Source organism: Anabrus simplex, chromosome 2 (genome assembly GCF_040414725.1).
Source record: "Anabrus simplex isolate iqAnaSimp1 chromosome 2, ASM4041472v1, whole genome shotgun sequence".
NCBI lineage: Eukaryota > Metazoa > Arthropoda > Insecta > Orthoptera > Tettigoniidae > Anabrus > Anabrus simplex.
The window spans coordinates 282,136,760-282,159,218 of record NC_090266.1 but is presented as its reverse complement, the minus strand read 5'-3'; the positions used below and the strand labels follow the sequence as shown (position 1 = coordinate 282,159,218).

Sequence of the window (22,459 nt, the reverse complement as noted above, 5' to 3'; positions counted from 1 at the left end):
TTGGCTGCTTTTCCATCCAAGTTCAAGCTGCTATTTTGGCTTCCTTCCTCGCTCTCTTCCTTTCCTTATAGTATGCACCATTGCGAGGTGGTCTGTTGATATGTGATCGGTTGATTTTTGATGCAGAAATCTTCAGTTCTGTCTCTAGAGACATTCCTGATTTGCTTGTGGCAGCAGTCTGCTCTACTGAAGCTTCTGTTGCCATTTCTCATTTTCTGTTGGTGACAGCCTGTCCTTTTGGGACTTCTGTCTCCATTTTTTCATCTTGGGCTTGCTCCTGGATCTGCTCTGCTGAAGCTTCCATGGCTTCCCTTAATGTCAGAGTTTTTGAAAATGGTTCTCTTTGAGCATCCATGTTTCAGTTAATCACAGGGTTTTTGCCCCTTCTAGGGTCCTGAGCATTGTTCTCGCCATAGGTGATATAGCCAGACATTGTCCTTCCGCAACTCAGGCTCTCCGTAGCAGAAACCACACCCCTCAGTTGTCTATCCAGCGGTCTGCCACTGGCCCGAACCTAGTCAGGTTTGTTCCCCCTTCAGTAGGCCTACTCACGTGGTTTCCACTTGGCATTCCCATGACTGAGTTCATAGCCATGAGGTTTCCCCCTAGGTTGGATTCGCCCCTTTCCCAACCCTCGGCTTGTCCAGGCTACGTAGAGCAAAGTGATGTGTTGGTTCCAGCACCCCGCTGTGAGCCTTAATCTCAATCACCAGCACCACTTCACCTGAACTGCCGTAACAAACCATGTGGAGGAACCATGGATGCCTCTCTAACATGTGTGGACGAGGCTTCCGCTTCTAAGCCTTGGCTTGGGCTAGTAACAATCATAATGCCTCAAGATGTTTCCTGGCCATACCTGTTTTTGGTCTGCGAGAGGGTATTTTATTTCCCTCAGACCCTCCAGACAAGTCTGGAGGGCCCCCCTGTCCACTACCTGGGATGCGCCCGATAGGGGAACAGGTAAGAAAACCCCCACGGGTCACTCCGTGTAAATTCATGTAAATTCAGCATATCGTCGTTGCCGGGACAAAACCTCCTATGTGAAATATTTTAGCTTAGAACTTTGGCTGGTAAGGTTCTGTCATCTAAGGGCCAATATTGTGTGACAATTGTCAAGGCATTCTCGCTCTTCATAACGTATGTGCTGCGGGTCAGTATATCTCCAAAAATATTAACACATAGGAGGTTTCGTCCCGGCAACGACGATATGTATATGTATAAATAGTCACTTATACTTATAATATAAGTTTTTTAATAAACTTCCAAATATCCTTGTGGAAACATCAATAAGTAAATTTAAAACTACTCTTAAAACATGGATAACATCAAAGGTTTTTTATGATATCTCTTTAATTATATTTTGGTAATCTCTTAATAAATAAATAAATAAATAAATAAATAAAGTGATTATGTGAAATGATTATTTTGTACATGTGAACTTAATGATGAAGTCTATTGTAACTATGTTACTTAATGACTAATAAAGAATCTTGAATCTAGAATCTAGAATGAATATATTTTTTGAACCTACCATTCTCAGCTAGGAGGAGTGTTAGGTGGCTGTGATGTGCATGTGTTGCTGTTTTGTTTTGAACAATGTCAGAAAAAGAAGATAAAGAAATGCACACACCAGCATTCTCAGAGAAGAGATGCCATTCAGAGAGAGGTAAGTCTCATATAACCTATGCCATTTGACTAACACACTCTGTCTTTCCTTCTATTCATTAATTTTATCCAATTTTATCTATCATTTATTCAGGTTAACTTCATGGACACAGCAATTAGTTGCGAATTTATACCAGCCACAAATTAAGAATGTGTCAGTTTTAACGATATCTTCATGTGCCGTCCTGACAATGTCCAACAGCATTTAAGCATGATTATCACAAGCACTATGGGAACTTTTCATTTTATTTACGTTGGTTGATGTGGAAACCGTCTAGCAGTTCTGTGTCAGCTGGTGGTTATTTACAGTGGTGTCCAGTGGCTTGCATACTGCTAACACCACTCAAGTAGATTTGGTGATTGATGATCTGACTACAGAATCAACTTTACCAATTCCCGTTTTGCAATTGAAATTGTAATGATTAGCAGTGATGGAACTAACAATTCTATGAATATTAATTCAAGAAAGAGTCTAGATGAGCTTACTCCAGATGCTAAGAATTTAGAGCCTAATTTATTTTTCAGATTTTACACATAGTTCATCCCAGATTTCAATGTTAATTATGTGTTTGTACATTACAGTTGGGCCCACGAAAGTTGAAGTCTGACGTTTAGCACTACCGGCAAGAAAAAGTTGACTAATGCTGCTCGAAAATGGTCTGGTGCAATGGCAATGATAACAGAGAAGCCAGATTTGAAGATGCTATCGACACGTGGGTTGGCTTTCTTCTCAATCGCTTTTGTGGTATTATTCAGAGTGGTACTGTGTTAGTCGTTGCTGGTTTATGTAATAATATGAGTGTTTGTTTCGTGAATATTATTTTTGTTGTTAGTTTATTTCTTGTAAGTTAATCAGTGGCTAGTTGTACCATTCTGTTTTCTATTTAACATGTGCAGTTGTTGAGGTTATTGTTAGTTTAGTGAATATGAAATCTCATATTTATCGGTAATGACGTGTTCTGTCTTAAATGCCAGGATTATTAGTACGAGCTTAGGATCGGGTCAAAGTTTATTAAATAGCATTAGGCCAACATAGTTGATTAAATACTCAGCCCGTATGAAAGGGTGATATGCTGCGAATTGAGGTAACTATGACAATGCAGCGTACTTCGTAGTTACTGCTTGCGCCGCTCAAATGTCAGACTTCAACTCTTGTGGGCCGAACTATAGTTTTTATGTCAATTTTTTGTTTGTACATTTGTTTAGTTATTAGATGTATTACATTAAGGCCAGCCAAGGCAGAAACTAGTCCCTAGTTTAGTAATGTAATTCAATAATATTGCATATTATAGTATTGAAAAAGGTGGACCATTACGACATTAATTAAATAATTATTATTGTGATCACAATTCAGTATGGATCAAAACCATGAATTTTATATCCTATGACCTTGTTTTAAGGAAGGAAGGAAGGAGAAAGGAGGGGTGGTGTTGGGAGGTCAAGATTTCTGTTTGTATATTTTTATTTATTTCTAGCCACATCTTCTCGCTTTGCATTTTTCTCTTTTGCCATATTTCTTTCTTTTGTTCATGATTTGCTTGCTCACCCAATCCTCTCCCTCCACCCACGCCCTTTCAAATTGGACTCTCACACAGAACTTTATGATCATTTAATGTTCAAATTTTCAAAAACTACTGTGCACTAAAATTGTACTTCTAATTCCCTTGTACTTTCTTGCCATTAATGTTAAATTGTAATTGTTTTCTTTTTTCTAATCATGGGATATTTTTCTAACCTTTTCGGCCACAATTATCATTATATTCTTGTAATATTCTTTTCTCTTAAATCAATTTTTCTAAACGGTCTGGACCGTCTTTGCTATATCTATCCTCTTCATCATGCCCTTTTTTTTTGTCCCTCCTCTTTTCCCTCTTTCTTACCTTCCCCTTGTTCCTTTTTTTCTATATTTATTCTCCTTCTTCCTGCATCATTTTGAACTTTTACTGCGGCTAGTTTTGTTTTTCTTTTTCTTACTGTCAGTCTTCATTTTCTATGATCGTCACTCCTGTGAGAAGGCGCCCCTCTTAGGACATTGACTTCGCTATCGTCTGTTATTCTTCACCGATCCTTCAAATTTCATCTGGTGGCGGGAGTATGTAACAGCCTCCTCTAATCAAAGAAAAGAAGAAGAATTTGTTCTGTACCTGCTCCTCAGTCTTGTGCACCTGCCATCTTTGCCTTTCTGCTACATACTAAGCATGCTGATCTTCCAGCTGCTTCTTTGCCACCTGACTTGTGACGTCATCGAACTTTCTCGAAGTGCTCCATGCTTTCTTGTTCGAGGATATGCCTTCTATCCTCCTATAAAATGCACCCACTGTTCCCTCAAAAATCAATCCAGCTTTGATTGCAATCTGGTGTGGAGGGACTCCAGCTGAAGTACGTGTTTTTATACTTACTCTTTTATTTCCATCAATCTGTAAATTCATTATGTGTGAGGACTGGGTGAGCTAAAAATCTTTATTTTCATTTGAGCTTCGAATGCAGGGAGTATGACTCCCCTTTCGCCCTTCAGGCTTGAACAAGAACTCTTCTTTCTTCTTCTTTTCATTTTGTAGTTGGGGGTGGGCCCCCTAGAGAGCGACTCTCTCTCCCAGGCCGGAGATGTGAAGAAAGCAGTGCGGTGTGGCTGAATGAAGAGGATGGGTAAAGCAATGTGATTATTTATTGAGAAGAGAAAATGGGGTCTCTTGGTTATGGAGATGGGAAGAAATGGACGTTTACACGGGAGTGCTTAAATGGAAGTTGCGGGGAAGGGTGAGGTGGTGAAGTGTGGAGGTGATGTGATACAGTATAATTGTGAGGTGTCGGAGATGTTTGAGTGTTGGCGGCGGTAGGAAGAAGATATTAATTAGGGGAGAAAGTGGACGGACGTTGTGGGGTGATTGAAAGGGAGGATGATCAGGCCGGGTGCGGCGATGTGGTGTGGTGAGGGGATGTCTTGATTGTGGTGGAGAACAAGAGGGTTCGACGTTATGGAGACAACCGTAGAGGGGGGCACCGGTGGGGATGAGATGGTCGACGGCTGTTGCAGTAGGTAGCTGTAGGCGTACTAAGTATGTTGGACCGGTGGAGTTGAAGATCCAAAACACCCTCCGGACTGGTATGGCGTGAAGGCGTAGCTGGCGTTGGACTTCTGTTACGGAGATGAGTGTGTCAACACCGCAAACGACGCAACTGAAGACTGTGTTGTATCTGATGTTGATGGCGGTGATGCTGGTTGACGGGCGGCCAATGCTGATGCGGCTGGAGTTGACGGTGTCGTAGATGGTGGCTGTGCAGATGAAGAGACAGGTGGTGAACGGCAGCACAGAAAGCGAGGAGGTGGTACACTGATCTGAGGAAACATTTGTGTCACAGAGAAAGATGTGGACATAAGTGGTGTAGGATGGGATGACTTTAGAGTCGTCATAGGGTGGCAGGAAAAGGTGAGGGCGGAAGTCGTTGTGGTTGTCGTCATGGTTAAGCATAGTAGTGAGGTTGACATCCAACTAGGAGTCAGCCTATATGCTGATTCAGGTCGGCGGGAGCTGTTATTAGAGATGTGAAGCCACCCGGCCAATCAAAAAACACTGGAGGTGCTGCTGCGAAGACATGTCCACGTACAGCGAGGTGACAAGAACTCATCATCATCATCAAATCGGTTATTTCGTTCCCACTCCTCATATGGGGAGTGGGCGGGCCATCAGCTAAACTAGTAGCTCTTTGGCCGTGGGGTATGAGATAAAGAATCTAAGAAAAAATAAAAAGTGGGTGTATGTGTCGTACATACAAGAATAGGAGGGAAAATAATGGACTGCCGCAAAGGCACCGCGACAACAAGCCGGGCCCCAGGGAAGACACACAAAGCGCCCTGCGCAAGCAGACCCCTACAGACACCAGAGTAATAATGACAAGAAGTTGATTGGCGTATCTTGGGCGCGCAATACCGAAAAAGATAATGTTACAGAGAGTTACATACAAGAGTTTTTACATATAGTGAGCTGGTACAGTTTGCAGGTTCGATGTGAAGTTGGAGTAAGGAGTATTAGGGTAGTGTTGCGACATAAGGTAGTAGAGGGTGGTGGTCATGTTGGTGACGGAGGTGGCGAGAAGGCGAAGAAGGTCCAATATCGGGAGGGGTGGTAGGAAGAAGGTGGGGTGTGGAGTAGGTAGGTAAACAGCTTGCGGGGGTGGGGTGGGGTGGGGTGGGTGCCGGGGCTAGTGGGGGGCTAGGAGGAGAGTTGGAAGGAGGAGAGCGTATGGTACGGGGTGGGGAGCGAGAGTGCTCCACTCAGTAGGTTCACCTGTGGAGACGGACCCCAGTGGTGATCAGATGATGTACGTCAACATCAGATGAGAGTTGTAGGTGTACAATGAACGTTGGGCCACTGGTGTTGAAGATGCGGTACACTTGAAGGGCTGGGACGCCTGCCAGTTGGAGTTCGTTCAGTATGTCCCGTTCTGTGATGGCAGGGTCAATGCCTCGGATCACACAGCTCAGAGATGGAAGCTGCTGATGGGCTGGTGGTGCGGTGGCTATGCGTCCTTGGGAGGCTGGCTGAGCTGCGGTGGTGGCATCCGTGTAGTTGGCAGGGGGTTGCTGGGGACTGGATAGTGTGGCAGGTAGAGGGGTGGTGGGTGTCGACATTATAGGAGAAGGGTGGCTGGTTGTGGTAGTAAGGGTGAAAGTATAGAGGGGAGTGTGGACCGAAGTAGTGAAAGTAGTAGTAGTAGTAGTAGTAGTAGTAGTAGTAGTAGTAGTAGTAGTAGTAGTAGTAGTAGTAGTAGTAGTAGTAGTAGTAGTAGTAGTAGTAGTAGTAGTGGTGATTGTGGACGAAATGGAGGTAGGGAGACGGTGGGGACTGCTGGGGTGTGCGAGGTGGATGAACGTTAACAGTTAGAGGGGGTTCAGGAAGATGGAGCATTTGCTGTAAAAGATACTCGGGAGTAGGGACCACTTCATGAAGTCTGCCGTTGATTGTCGCGCCGCTGGTTACGAGGGCTGACGTTGCATCTCGATCTCATAGGTAGGCCAGGACCTGTGTTGAACTTTGATCGGTGGATCATTCCCGGAGCCAGAGAACATCGTGGATTGTGGAGCCGGACTGACGAAGTTCGAGGAGAATGAAGAGGTCCGAGAGAGCGGTGTCCACGCCTGTGATGAGGCAGGTATACATGTTGGAGTGGGGAGGCAACAGCCAACTATGCGTCTGCCTGTTTATTTTTCTTGGGCCGACTGAGTTGCAGATGAGGTGAGGGCCACCCAGCCGAAAAAATCCTGAGGCGTGTGACGTGACGTTGTGGATGACAAGAACTCTAAATCTTCTTCTTTATTGTACTTTGTTTTCGCTCTTTCAGTGTGAGAACTTAACCTCGGTCTATTCGCTAATTAACTTTGTTGAACACTGTTCTACGTGAAGATGTGGTCAAGAACTTATGTTCTATTTAAATTTACCTAACTCAATTGTATGAACCGTGTTCTTGTAGTTTCTTTCCATTTTAAAAGCAATAAAATACAGATGCAGGATTCCATCTCTTTTTCCCGGCCTCTCCCTTCTCTTCCCCATTTATTTTCCTAAGATAAATCTCACTTTTATTGGATATTTCCATTGGATGGATGTCATTTTAACCTACCCTGGAGGCAAAATTAAGTGTGGCCAATTTTCTTTGATCATTTGATCTTTGTTGTCAATATTGTATCTTATGATGACTCCTGTTCTAATTTCAAGATTCTTGTTCTAAAAGAATCATTGTGGTTCTCAGATCAAAAATATATGTTGTACCATACGTTGTTCAAATTGCCTTTTTTTCTGGTTTTTTCTTTATTTTATGGTTTTAATGGGTTAAGTCTCAGATTAATTTGTATATCTTCGAGGATATTAAAATATTGACCTTTGAGTCTTGTCATGTCCTGGTGGATATTAGTGAATTTATGTGCTCTTTATAACGTGCAGTGAAGCTTCTGCCAGTTTGTCCTATATATGCCGGCTTCACATTCTGTGCATTCCAGTTTGTACCCTCCTGATGGTGAATACTGTCTTTGCTCTTAAGTGAATGGGCATTGAAGAATAATTTGGCATTATTGTTGTTGGATTTGAAGGCTATGTTGAGGTTTTTTTTTTTAAATTTTGGTGTTTTGGTAAATGTCATTGTTGCTGTATGTAAAGGTGACAATCTTTTTGTGGTTTAGATTCAATTTTTTTTGGTAGTGGGTGGTTCAATTTTTATTTTATGTATGATTTTATTCACAAATTCTTTTTTGTATCCGTTATTTGCTGCGTCAGTGAATATGGTGTTGATCACTTTTTTTTTGTAAACTCTATTTGAGAGTGGTATATTGAGTACTCTGTTAATCATACTGTATAGGGCTGCTTTTTTTTTATCAATCTAAGAACCTAAGAAAACAAGGAAAACAGTACACAGCAAAAGTTAATAATTACTGTTAAATCTTAATCATAAATGCTTTTGATTTTCATATGACAGTTGTAGCAGACTCGTAGAAGGAGTCGTCCAAGTTGAATGTATTGTCATCAGCATTGTCAGATTCACACTTAAATATTGATTAAGAAGACCAAGGTATTTTAAGTAAACATCCTGATAGCATTCACACCAACGTCAAGCTTACTGACATGATAGTGGACAAGTCACCAGTTTCCCCAACCAGCTCTATAGCTGCAGTCGCTTACGTGCGGCCAGTATCCAGTATTCAGGAGATAGCGGGTTCAAACCCCACTTTCGACAGCCCTGAAGATGTTTTTCCTTGGTTTCCCATTTTCACACCAGGAAAATGCTGGGGCTGTACCTTAATTAAGGCCACGACCGCTTCCTTCCCACTCATAGTCCTTTCCTGTCCCATCGTCGCCATAAAACCTATCTAAGTAGGTGCAACGTAAAGCAAATTGTAAAAAAAAGTTTCCCTTATCTAGGATGTCTAGGATGTTTGATCACCAATGGCAACAGTTGCAGCAAAGAGATCCAAAGGCAAATAGGCCTTGCTGAACAGGTATTTACTAATGAGAGAAATATTCTGATCAGTGCAAATTTTAGAATTTGGAATTAGGAAGATATATATCAGATAGATCCATAACCGCTGCTGAAGTTTTTAAGCCCCTTTGGAAACCTGCTTCAATATGATTTCCAAGGCATGGACTTGATCTCTGTACCTGCTCTGAGGTCTGTTTTGTTGGAAATTGTTGTGAACTCCAGGACCACCCTATCTAATTTAAGAAAGCCTTTCTAAAAGTTTACAGCATGCATACAGCAGTGCTACTGCGCAGTACCTTTCAACTCTGTCTTGGCTGTCTTGAATTCAGGCACAAGAATGCCTGTAGTTACTATGGTGAAGAAGAAATGCCCCAAAGAGTCCTTAATGTTCGCTCCACAGTTAACCAATAACTCAGGATGAATGCCATCCTTGTCTTGATTTCTTTTAAGGGAAGGTCAGTATCATACTTGGAAAAAGGAATAGCAAAAGAAGAGTTAGAGGGACTTGCTGCTCTGAGTGAGTTGGCTATGCAGTTTGGGTCACATAGCTGTGAGCTTGCATTCAAGATGATTGTAGGTTTGAAGCCCACTGTCGGCTACCCTGAAGGTGGGTTTCTGTGGATTCCCATTCCCACACCAGGTAAATGCTTAGGCTCTACCATAATAAAAGCCATGGCTGCTTCTTTCCCTGTTCTATCCAATATCTGCCATGAGATCTGTATGTGTCAGTGAAATGTAAAACCAATAACAGAAAATATAAATATATATATGAGCTGCCATTTGATTAGGAAAAACTACAGGCTGTTTTCTTCCTGCTACCGGAGCATTTTATCTGAGTTTACATAATAGGCTTCAAGCTTTTTGGCTTGAATGTTGAAAACCCATTACGTTATTTATGTGCGCAGCATTCCTTAAACTGTAATGTGTCCCTTGCATGGTGCTAAACTAATAATAGTGCACAGGCTGCCAGAAACTCCTTGTGGTCTCCTGGCATTCACACAGACAGACATTTGAATAATAATCAAATATGCTAGTACTGCTCAAACATAATATACAGCCCATTAGTTTATCCTCATGGGAGATCACATCATCTTACTATTCACTTTGCCATGTGTAATGTGATTAAATAATGGAAATTTTCTTTTTCTGTGTTCTAAATGAGATGGTTTTATATTTCTATTATGTTTTCAGAGCTTCAGAGATCAAACGTTTGACTGACGTCTGTTTTGAAGAACAGCAGGTACACTCAACCAGGGAAGTGCCCGGCCTGTGTGGATTATTGAATATAGGAAATACGTGCTTTATGAACAGCATCATCCAAGTATGTTTGTCAGTTTAATAAATTTACTTATAGTTGTGTTGTACTGCTTTCTCTTCAGTTCACCCTTATGCACATACCAATGTCATGGTGTCCGTGAAATAGCACCATAGATTAAAGGCTATAGTTTGCCCAGAGTTGTGACTCCTGTAGTGCATATGATTGATTGACAGTTTATTGAAGAAATCTTTTTGGGTCTTAATAGATCTTGTTCAAACTTCTTCCTAACATCATTTTTATGCTAGAACATTTAAAATATTATGGACATATATCAATGCCAGTGTGTTCTCAAAAATAGATTCCATTCTAATGTTATACACTGGCAGAAAACAATATCCAAACACCAAGAATGCGTTGTGCTAGATTAATGAACTGTAACCGGCATTCCTCCTGCTGCTCATCTGCTGGCAAATTAAGAGACAACAAATCACGAACTTGGTATAGATAATGTTGTAATTGTGCTTTAACCCATGCTAATGGCATAAAAATTCTGACAATTTATCTCTAACCACCGCGAAAGACTCGCGCAATTCGTGTGTATTTAATGCAGGGATGGTTACCCGAAAATTAAGGGACTGTTTCAACAGGCTCGTGTCATCTCTGACATTTCCTGTGGAATTCAATTTACGAATTTGAAGCTCGTAAATTAATTCTACTTTTCTCAAATGAAAGGGTTAGGAACAGCACGAGTCATCTTGACGGGCAGAAACTAAAACTGAAGGAGATTATATACCTCAGATTTTTAAGTTAGTTACGATGATCACTGTTATCTTTTCTTTCCTCCCCAACCACTGGCTATGCTACCAATATGTAACCAGGCTTCAGGTAACACGACACATAGTAAAAAAAAAACGGAACTTAAATTATATGGAATTTTAACACCTTTAACGCAAACCAAAACACCAGATAAACTGCATCAAAAAATTAACAAATGAACATCGGGTTGGACAACGTGACGACTATAAGAAAGGATGTGGAGCAGGCATGGGAACCCTACCTAGGGCCATGAGGATATGTAGGTAGCAGATTTTAATGAAAATCAACGGTGATCCCTTGATCTATGATATGTTTTTCAAAAAACATTACAAATAAAATTCATCAATTCGCAATTCAGGTTATCGTAGGCTAAAACATACTAGTTTAGGTGTAATTTACCAAGGGCTATTCCCTTAAATCAAAGAGGCTAACCAAAAGATACTTTAACAAAATGTAACATACAGAATACAATGATTAAAGGTAATAGGAACCACGTGATATTAAAATTATACACAATGGAAACAAGAGGGAAAGTAGAAATATTAAAACTTGATGCAGGGGCTACCCGAACTTACTCTCAACCTAAAACACTTCTGGAGTGGGGTAGAGGAACAAATACAGCAAGTGACGCAAAGTTACGGGAGCCAACCCCGAGGGAAATGAAATTTACCGATTAATTACCCGTTACCAAAGCAAAGAAAATGGGAATTGTCTCCAAAACCAAACAGAGGGGCCCAACTGAAGAGCTAAGGCATCTTAATAAGTGCGTGGCAAATCGGGGTGGTTTGGGGTAAACTCCTATGCGAAAAGAAAAGTAAACATTAAATTTAAATTAAGATGGAAATGAACCCAACAGTGCTTACCCCAAGGCAGGCCATCCTAGGTGGGAGGATCGCCGAAGTGCGTCTGATTCTTGGACTGAAGAGAAACGCAGAAGACCATGAAATCTTGCCTCGCTCTCTTAAGAAGGCCAAGGCTGGCCCCGGTCTGATCCACAGGTAACTTATCAGGCCACAGAAGCTTACCTCTCATCACCCAGATCCACCAATCAAAATCCAACCCCTGTTATTTTCTCCAACATAAATGTTTCTTGAGAAAATTTGGAAAATTTATAATGTCCAATATCGGACCATTTATATTGGTATTATAAATTTACTCATTCGGAACAAATATTTCAGATTCCCTATGGGAATCAACATCTACACCATCTGATGGCCAAGCAGGCATCAATTTTTGATAATGAGACAAAGTCTCTCATAGTGCATTGGCACTGTCGGTGGCTACAATTAGCCTACGCAGTGGCCTCCACGGTATGCACTAGCCAGCGTCTTGGTAGTAGGTGTGCTAGGTACCAACTGATGAGCCCAGCCTACCACACGGGGACGAAACGCTGGCAACCAGGAATGAGTTAGCTGGAAAATTTATAATGTCCAGTAACCTTCCATCTTACAAAACTCGTACACAACTAGTAGAATATGCTTCTAATGTTTATCGAGAACCTTCCATCTTACGAAACTATGAACATGCTTCTAGAATCGACAAGGGCAGACACCCGCCGTTCCAAAAGTCCAAGTCACGATGTTTTCACAATGTTCCAGAATATCACCAAACCATAATGATAGCCCTTTACATTTTAGCTGTAGTTACATGTCCAAATACAGCACATTTTTCTCTCTTCTCTACAAAATGGTCCAAATACAACACACTTTTCTCTTTTCTTTCTCTACAAAACCAGTAACATGAATGTTGGTAAGCATGCTTATACATCTGAAAGATGACATTGATTCAGATTCCCCGCAAATCGCATTAGCGTGGCGCTAGTAGCGGCCTCATGACATTGCACATCAGGTTTGCTTTAAATACGGGCTGTACTGTGCGAGAGCATTAGTTACCTGTGAGATTGGACAGAGTGACTGTGAGTGGGTCAAGATTGCCTTTACAATGATGAAAAAACCATTATCAACAGCTCACTGCGGTTTTATGAGGCCGTATAATAAGGCTACGTGAAGATGGATTTTCCTTCCACGCTATCGCAGAACAACTTGGCAGGAATGTCTCCACCGTGCATGCATGCTGGCAGCAGTGTTCACGAGAAGATACGCTCGCGAGAAAATCAGGCTCCGAACGTCCCCGTGGCACCACCGAGAGGGAGGACCACCGTATTCGCAGCTGACTACATCTGCAGCAGCAATTCGAGTGACAGTTGGCACCACAGTGACGCAGTGAACTGTTCGAAATCGGTTACTGAAGGACAGCTCCGAGCCAGACACCCTGCGGCGAGCATGCTTCTTACCCCTACCCACCGCCATCTACGACTTCAGTGATGTCAAGCAAGAGCTCATTGGAGGATGGAGTGGAGGTCCGTTGTGTTTTACGATGAAAGCTGGTTCTGCCTTGGTGCCGGTGATGGCCGTGTGTTGGTTAGAAGGAGACCAGGTGAGCGCCTGCATTCCACCTGTCTGCAGCGTCGACACACTGGACCTACACCGGGAGTTCTGGTCTGGGGTCAATTTCCTATGACAGCAGGAGCACTGTCGTGGTTATCCCACGCACCCTGACTGCAGGTGTGTACGTCCGTCAGGTGATTCGACCTGTTGTCAATTCCAAACCATTCTGTTCTACCTGCTGTTGTCTTCACACAGCTAACAGTTATATATTGCTTTTATCATTGTTATCAGTTCCTTGCCAGTGCCCCTGTACATCAAGCTTTCCCAAACTTGTGATCTGGGGATGATGTCATATGCCTTCTCTAAGTTTATAACAATGATTACTACGAAGCGTGTTTTTTAAGTAAGGTCCATTTTGTTGTAGACACTAGTAGTTCACGCGCATATCGAAATGAGCGCATGTGTCGTGCACCAGCTTCCCTCGGGAGCAACTTAGCTCAGTTTCAGCTCTGTAGCTAACCTGTACGGTTCTGTTCTGTGCTTTCAAAATGTTTAAGACTATCAACTTGCCCGCCATGTGTGAGGTTCGGTCAGTGATATTGTTTTTGTCAGCAAGGAACCTGTCTGCTGCAGAAATTCATCGACAGATTTGCGAAGTGCACGGTGATACTGTTATGAGTGAAAGCAAAGTGCATAAGTGGGTACGACAATTCAAAGATGGCCGTGACAACGTCCATGATGAGGACCGCTCCGGTCACCCTTCTTTGATTACAGACGATTTGGTGGCTTCACTTGAAGCGAAGATTCATGAGAACAGGCGCTTCACAATAACAGGTCTCTCAAATGAATTTCCTGACGTGTCGAGATCAGTGCTTTACAACATTGTTTCTAAACACCTAAAGTTTAGGAAACTGTGCTCCCATTGGGTCCCGAAACTCCTAACAGAGGACCACAAAAACCAAAGATTTGAGTGTGCGATGAAGTTCTTGACTTGTTATGACGAAGAAGGTGACGGCTTCTTGAGTCAGATCGTAACTGGAGACGAAACATGGGTTTCGCATATCACGCCCGAATCGGAGCAACAGAGCATGGAATGGAGACACACACACTCGCCTGTAAAGGTGAAGGCCAAACAGATTCTGTCCCAGCGCAAAATCATGGCGTCAGTGTTTTGGGATAGGCATGGTGTTTTGTTGGTCAACTTCATGCAACATGGAACCACTATAAATGCAGAAGCATACTGCCAAACCTTGAGAAAGCTACACAGAGCAATTCAAAACAAAAGACGCGGCATGCTGACAAAGGGAATTGTCCTTCTCCATGACAATGCAAGACCTCACACTGCAGGTCAGACCTGTGATTTATTGGACAGTTTTGGCTGGGTAGTTTTAGACCACCCACCCTACAGTCCTGATCGTGCACCGAGCTATTGCCATCTGTTCCTCCAACACAAACATCGCCTCGGTGGCAACCATTACAATGATGACGATAACGACGTGAAAACGGCAGTGATCTCTTGGTCATCGGAGCAGGCGGCAAGTTTCTATGAAGAGGGCATTTTAAAATTGGTTACGAGGTATGATAAGTGTTTGAACAAATTTGGCAACTACGTCAAAAAATAGAGTGAAGTATGTACTTCCTTTAAATAACTTTACTTTTTTAAAATAATCTTTCATTGTGTACTTATTTTCAAATGGACATTACTTTAAAAACACGCCTCGTATATCCTTCCCATAGCTGGCCCCATGGTGTAGGGGTAGCATGCCTGCTTCTTACCCGGAGGTCCCGGGTTCGATTCCCAGCCAGGTGGATATTTACCTGGATCTGAGGGCTGTTTCGAGGACCACTCAGCCTACGTGATTACTATTGAGGAGGTAATTTGACAGTGAGATAGCGGCCCCTGTCTAGAGAGCCAAGAATAACGGCTGGGAGGATTCATTATGCTGACCACATAATACCTCGTAATCAGCAGGCCCCTCCGGTACTGTTGCGCCATGGGGTTTTATATCCTCCCCATATTCCCAGCTCTTTTCCATGATCTGTCTGAGAACGAAGATGGGTTCATCATGTGACTGACTTTCCACCAGGGCCGATGACCTTCGATGTTAGGCCCCTTTAAACAACAAGCACAAGTGACTTTCCACCTTTTCTCTAATTCTTCTTTCCAATATATTTGCGATTACCTTGGCTACATGGGAGAGGATGCTGATTCCCCTGTGTAATTACTGCATATCTTCTTATCTCCTTTCTTGAATATTCGTGTTATAACCCTCCTAATCTCAATCCCTGGAACCCCACCCCCCCTCTCTCTCTCTCTCTCTCTCTGAATGGGCAGCGTACTGGCCTTCAGTTGAGAGGGACCCGGGTTCAATTCCTGGCCGGGTCTGGGATTTTAACTTTCATTGGTTAATTCCAATGGCCCGGAGCTGGGTGTTTGTGCTATCCCAACATCCCTGCAACTCATACACCACGCGTAACACTATCCTCCACCACAATAACACGCAGTTACCTACACATGGCAGGTGTCATCCACCCTCATCTGAGGGTCTGTCTTACAAGGGCTGCACTCGGCTAGATATAGCCACCCCAGGCGAGTTGGCCATGCGGTTAGGAGCGCGCCCCTGTGAGCTCGCATCTGGAAGATAGTGGGTTCGAACCCCGCTGTCGGCAGCCCTGAAGATGGTTTTCCGTGGTTTCCCATTTTCACACTTTTACGTATGAAACATCTTGAGGTAGATAACCAGTAATAATACACATTATTTTCAAGGTACCACATCAGCTAAGGAGTTGGAATGAATCAGGTGCAGGCTACATGACGACTGACTCGAGGTCAAGGGAAAGCTTAGGCTGTGGATAGACGAGATATGAGTAGCCAATGAGAGAGCTTTATTTGAATGGCCACATGGCCATATGACGTACACATCGTCCACTCCTGACGTAGTGGCAATCTAATACAAGTGATTTTAACCGCATGATTTACAATCGTAACTTCTAGAAATAAATCTGAAAATTGTAACAGAATATATTACATTCCTTCCCCCTTATGATCTTGACTACAACAGATCAGGCCAATGTAGTATCATACGCATTCATTAGAAAACACAGAAAACACACCAATATATATTAAATACAATAAGTGATTATGTAACTAAATGTCTGTGTATGATTCATAAATAAACATATAATTTGAAAAATCAAATTAACATACACTGACTGACAGAGCAAATGCAACACCAAGAAGGAGTGGTTCGAAAGGGATGAAAGTTGGGGAAAAAACAGAGACGGCACGGGCGAATAATTGATGTTTATTTCAAACCGATATGCAGGTTACACAATGCGCACGGCATCGACTCAGTAGGATGTAGGACCACCGCGAGCGGCGATGCACGCAGAAACACCGAGGTACAGAGTCAATAAGAGTGCGGATGGTGTCCTGAGGGATGGTTCTCCATTCTCTGTCAACCATTTGCCACAGTTGGTCGTCCGTACGAGGCTGGGGCAGAGTTTGCAAACGGTGTCCAATGAGATCCCACACGTGTTCGATTGGTGAGAGATCCGGAGAGTACGCTGGCCACGGAAGCATCTGTACACCTCGTAGAGCTTGTTGGGAGATACGAGCGGTGTGTGGGCGGGCATTATCCTGCTGAAACAGAGCATTGGGCAGCCCCTGAAGGTACGGGAGTGCCACCGGCCGCAACACATGCTGCACGTAGCGGTGGGCATTTAACGTGCCTTGAATACGCACTAGAGGTGACATGGAATCATACGCAATAGCGCCCCAAACCATGATGCCGCGTTGTCTAGCGGTAGGGCGCTCCACAGTTACTGCCGGATTTGACCTTTCTCCACGCCGACGCCACACTCGTCTGCGGTGACTATCACTGACAGAACAGAAGCGTGACTCATCGGAGAACACGACGTTCCGCCATTCCCTCATCCAAGTCGCTCTAGCCTGGCACCATGCCAGGCGTGCACGTCTATGCTGTGGAGTCAATGGTAGTCTTGTGAGCGGACGCCGGGAGTGCAGGCCTCCTTCAACCAATCGACGGGAAATTGTTCTGGTCGATATTGGAACAGCCAGGGTGTCTTGCACATGCTGAAGAATGGCGGTTGACGTGGCGTGCGGGCTGCCACCGCTTGGCGGCGGATGCGCCGATCCTCGCGTGCTGACGTCACTCGGGCTGCGCCTGGACCCCTCGCACGTGCCACATGTCCCTGCGCCAACCATCTTCGCCACAGGCGCTGCACCGTGGACACATCCCTATGGGTTTCATTAGTAGTGCTATGTACAGTGTTACGATAAGCTATTAAAAATCTGCTGAAAGCTAAATTTACATCTTCATTTTCAAAAATTGCACATTTTAAATGTTTTTTAACAGTTTTAACTGCATTCTCAGCCTGCCCGTTAGAAGTAGGATGGTATGGTTCTATCAACATTTGCCTTATCCTGTTTTGTTTCAAAAATCGAGAAAATGCTTCAGAGGAAAATGGAGGGCCATTATCACTAACAACGAGTTCGGGAAGACCAAATCTACAAAACATAGGACGCAATTTCTCAATGACTTGCTTAGCTGAAGTTGAGTTAACTGTTTCAATTTCCAACCATTTGCTATGAGCGTCCATTACAATTAAATACAGTTTTCCTTTAAAAGGTCCCAAAAAATCTACGTGAATTCTTTGCCATACATTGGGTGGAATTTCCCATACATGAAGTGTACCTTCTATTAGGACTCGCTGAGCAAGACACACTGAACAACTGCTGCCCACTGCCTCGATGACCTTATCAGTTCAAGGTCACCATAAGTACGATCTAGCTAATGATTTCATTTTAACTACCCCAAGGTGTCCACTGTGTAATTCATTTAACAAGGACTTTCTCAAGGACCTTGGAATTACGACTCTGTAGCCCCACATCAAAATTCCTTGTTCTAGAGTTAGCTCAGCTTGCCTTTTAACAAAGTTGCTTAAAGTTGGATCTGGCGTAGTAGGCCATCTGTACAACACATAACCTAAGATTTTGTTTACCTCCTGGTTTTTTGGGTCTCAATACGTATATCGTTAAAGTTTGCTTGTTTGTTGCTTGTTGTTTTAAGGGGCCTAACATCGAAGGTCATCGTTAAAGTTTATGGGAACATCAGATTCCATTATGCATTGTAAATAACTACCTACTTAGATACTGATTGAACTTCTTTACACCATACACAATGCTCAAGGCTTCTTTATCAATTTGAGAGTAGTTTTTTTCAGCTGAGTTTAAGACTCTACTTGCAAAAGAAATTGGTCTCTCAGTACCATCTTTTCTATTATACTTAAAACACTCGCAATGCCGTAAGGTGACATGTCACATGACAACTTGATTGGTAAGTCAGAGTTGTAATGTGCTAGTACCTTAGCTGAAACTAATTTTTCTTTGACTAATTCAAAATATTTTTGACAAACTAAATTCCAGTGAAAATCTGCATTTTTCTAAGAAGCTGGTACAAGGGTATAGGAACAGTGGCTACATTGAGGATAAATTTAGCATAGTAGTTCATAAGACCGAGAAATCCTTTAAGCTGTGTAACATCTTTAGGAACTGGAGCCTCAACAACTGCTTTGACCTTATCATTGGCTGTAGCTTGCACTTATCTCAATCAATCAATCAATCAATCAATCAATCAATCAATCAATCAATCAATCAATCAGTCAGTCAATCAATCACTACTGATCTGCATTTAGGGCAGTCGCCCAGGTGGCAGATTTCCCATCTGTTGTTTTCCTAGCCTTTTCTTAAATGATCGTAAAGAAATTGGAAAATTATTGAACATTTCCCTTGGTAAGTTATTCCAATCCCTAACTCCCCTTCCTATAAACGAATATTTGCCCCAATTTGTCCTCTTGAATTCCAACTTTATCTTCATATTGTGATCTTTCCTACTTTTAAAGACACCACTCAAACTTATTCGTCTACTGATGTCCTCCCACGCCATCTCTCCTCTGACAGCTCGGAACATACCATTTAGAATGGAAAACTCTAAATTCCCATGGAGGGAATTAGATATTTTTCACCAATAGAGCATGTCAAAAACATATCAGATGTAAGGCTTTTCAGGCGTTTGCTCTATTAACCAGCGTTTCGTCTTAGGTCTGACAAGCCTTACATCTGATATGTTTTTTACATACCATTTAATCGAGCAGCTCGTCTCCTTTCTCCCAGATCTTCCCAGCCCAAACTTTGCAACATTTTTGTAACACTACTCTTTTGTCGGAAATCACCCAGAACAAATCGAGCTGCTTTTCTTTGGATTTTTTCCAACTAACATTCAACCCATTACTACTTAGGCATTTACAAACTTCTCATAATCTTGACAAATGTTCTGCTGTATTTGCTCCAGTCACAATAATATCATCAAGGAATGAGGCCACACCTGGTATACCTTGTAGTATTTGTTCAATAACTCTTTGAAAAATACCCAGTGCTGACGAGATTCCATAACAAAGATGGTTGTAAGCAAATAACCCTTTATGTGTACTTATAGTACATCGTTTTTTTACTTTCTTCTTCTAACCTCAACTGCATGTAAGCTGATGAGAAATCTGTTTTAGAAAACTGAATTCCCTATTGTAAGACAACAAAGATGTCTTGAATTCTAGGTATTGGGTTTCTAACTGATTCTAGAAAGGGGTTTAAAGTGACCTTAAAATCTCCGCTAATACCATTCTTACCATTTTACCATTCTTTTTTAATACTGGAACAATCGGAGTGCCCCATTTACTTGAAGATACTGGGGTCCTCATCCACTAAACGTTTCAACTCTAGTTCAACCTTTTCTCTTAAAGAATATGGTATTGACCTAGGTTTATGGTACTTAGGTACTGCATTTGGCTTCAGGTTTAGTTTTACTGGGTCTCCTTTAAAGCAACCTAATTTACTAGTGAATACCTCTGGAAATTCATTAAATAAGTCTTGCACTAATTTAAACTCTGCATTAATTTTTACATTAGTTAAGTTTGCGTTGTTTACACTGCTGGGAATGCTTTTGACAATTTGGAGCTCTTTTATCCAATCATGCCCCATGAGATGATTAGATCCGTTGCTAATAACATACAAATCTAAGCTCTTTTCCAGGGACTGATATTTAACATTTACTTCTAACTTCCCCACAGGCTTGATTTTCTCGTTGGTGTAAGCATTTATAACTAAGTCTGTGGGAATCAATGTTACATGACTTAAGTTAGCCGTATAAAAATGTTCAGAAACAACAGACACACAAGCACCAGAGTCTACTTCAAAATTAATTGGCTTTCCTTCAACAATTAAATTTACTCTAATGGGCTCAATTTTTGTTATTTTACCTAACATAGGCTGAATGATTTGCTTATCTTCATCACACTGAAAAATGTAGGAAATATCATAAACTTCATCACACAATTTTTCTTGACTAACATTGGGTTCATGTAAGTCTACATAGTGCTGGTTGGGTCTAAGTCTGTTTCCCTGTTGATTCTTAATTCCCTTAGAAAATGAAGGATTGTTTGTAAGCATGTTTGGTTTTACATGAAACTGAGACTTGCTCTTATTTTTTGACTTGCAAACCCTCCCTAAATGACCCTTCTTCCGACAAAAATTGCAAATATATTCACGATAACGGCACTTAACAGTAGAATACCCACCTTTATGACCACAACAAAAACACTGAGGCACTTTCACAACACGTGATAACACATTAGGTATATTGCTCCGTGGAGAATTCCATGCTGTAAACTTCTGGAGTCTTGGTGTGGTGTGGTAGGCCAAGGACACTGCATCCTTGTCAGTTGCTTCCAACGATATCGCCAGCTGTTCCACCTTCTGGAATGTGAGGTTCTCCTCCGACAGCAGTCGTTTCTTGATGGATTCATCACGGATGCCACTGAATAATCTGTCCCATAAATAATCAGGAACTTTGTCTTCGAACTCGCAATACTTGGATAACTGCTTTAGTAGAACAATATAATCTGACACAGTCTCATGTTCCAATTGATCTCGCCTGCTGAATTTATATCTTTCAACCATAAATGACGGTTTAGGATGGACATGGTCTTGGACAATTTTAACAACGGTATCAAAGGGTTTGTCAGAAGGTTTATCAGGGGTGATTAAATCTTTCAGTAAATTGTAGGTTTTAACACCGATCACTGTGAGGAATGTACCAACCTTTTTAGCATTCGGAATGTCATTGCACTGTACGTAAAGTTCAAAGCGTTCCACATAGGTTGACCAAGTTTCTTCCGAACTGTCAAATGGTCCAATATTACCAATTAAAGACATCGTGTGATATAATTGAGTTAAAGTTGCAAAGGCGGTGAAAAAACTGTTGTCTAAGGGCATGGAGCGAAAGGCACACCCGATATTACGTTGCTTCAGAAGGAGGCCCGATACAACGGACTGTACTATATTGCGTCAGTCACTGTGAAAACACACGAGAAACGTTTTGTTGCCATGAGAAAGCACTGGCACTCGCTGCAATGTGATGACTTTTACCTCGTCGCCAATTTTTACGTATGAAACACCTTGAGGTAGATAATCAGTAGTGGTACACGTTATTTTCAAGGTACCACATCAGCTAAGGAGTCGGAATGAATCAGGTGCAGGCTACATGATGACTGATTTGAGGTCAAGGGAAAGCTTAGGCTATGGATAGGCGAGATAGGAGTAGCCAATGAGAGAGCTTTATTTGAACGGCCACATGACCCAATGACGTACCGGTACACTTCGTTTCTCTCCTGACGTAGTGGCAATCTAATACAACTGATTTTAACCACATAATTTACAATCGTAAGTTCTAGAAATAAATCTGAAAATTGTAACAGAATATATTACACACACCAGGCAAATGCTGGGACTGTACTTTAATTAAGGCCACGGCCACTTCCTTCCCATTCCTAGGACTTTCTTATCCCATCGTCGCCATAAGACCTATCGGTGTCGGTGCAACGTAAAGCAAATATATAGAAATAGCCACATGAATTATTATTATTATTTTTTTTTTTTTTTTTTTTTTTTTTTTTTTTGCTAGGGGGCTTTACGTCGCACCGACACAGATAGGTCTTATGGCGACGATGGGATGGGAAAGGCCTAGGAGTTGGAAGGAAGCGGCCGTGGCCTTAATTAAGGTACAGCCCCAGGCGCCGCTTCCTTCCAACTCCTAGGCCTTTCCCATCCCATCGTCGCCATAAGACCTATCTGTGTCGGTGCGACGTAAAGCCCCCTAGCAAAAAAAAAAAAAAAAAAAAATTATTATTATTATTATTATTATTATTATTATTATTATTATTATTATTATTATTATTATTATTATTATTATCTTTTTAAACTGCCCATTCCATCTCTCTCATTGTAGTGTCT

The 22,459-nt window shown here is 42.1% G+C and overlaps 1 protein-coding gene across 1 annotated transcript in view; it reads left to right on the top strand.

The window, feature by feature from the left end:
* The window catches only part of LOC136863513 (ubiquitin carboxyl-terminal hydrolase 15), a 463,080-nt gene that overhangs the window by 228,039 nt on the left and 212,582 nt on the right, over positions 1-22,459 (top strand). Inside the window, exon 8 of the mRNA XM_068225978.1 lies at positions 9,823-9,952. Within this exon, the coding sequence (XP_068082079.1) occupies positions 9,823-9,952 (130 nt within the window). The remainder of the gene's footprint in view (positions 1-9,822; positions 9,953-22,459) is intronic.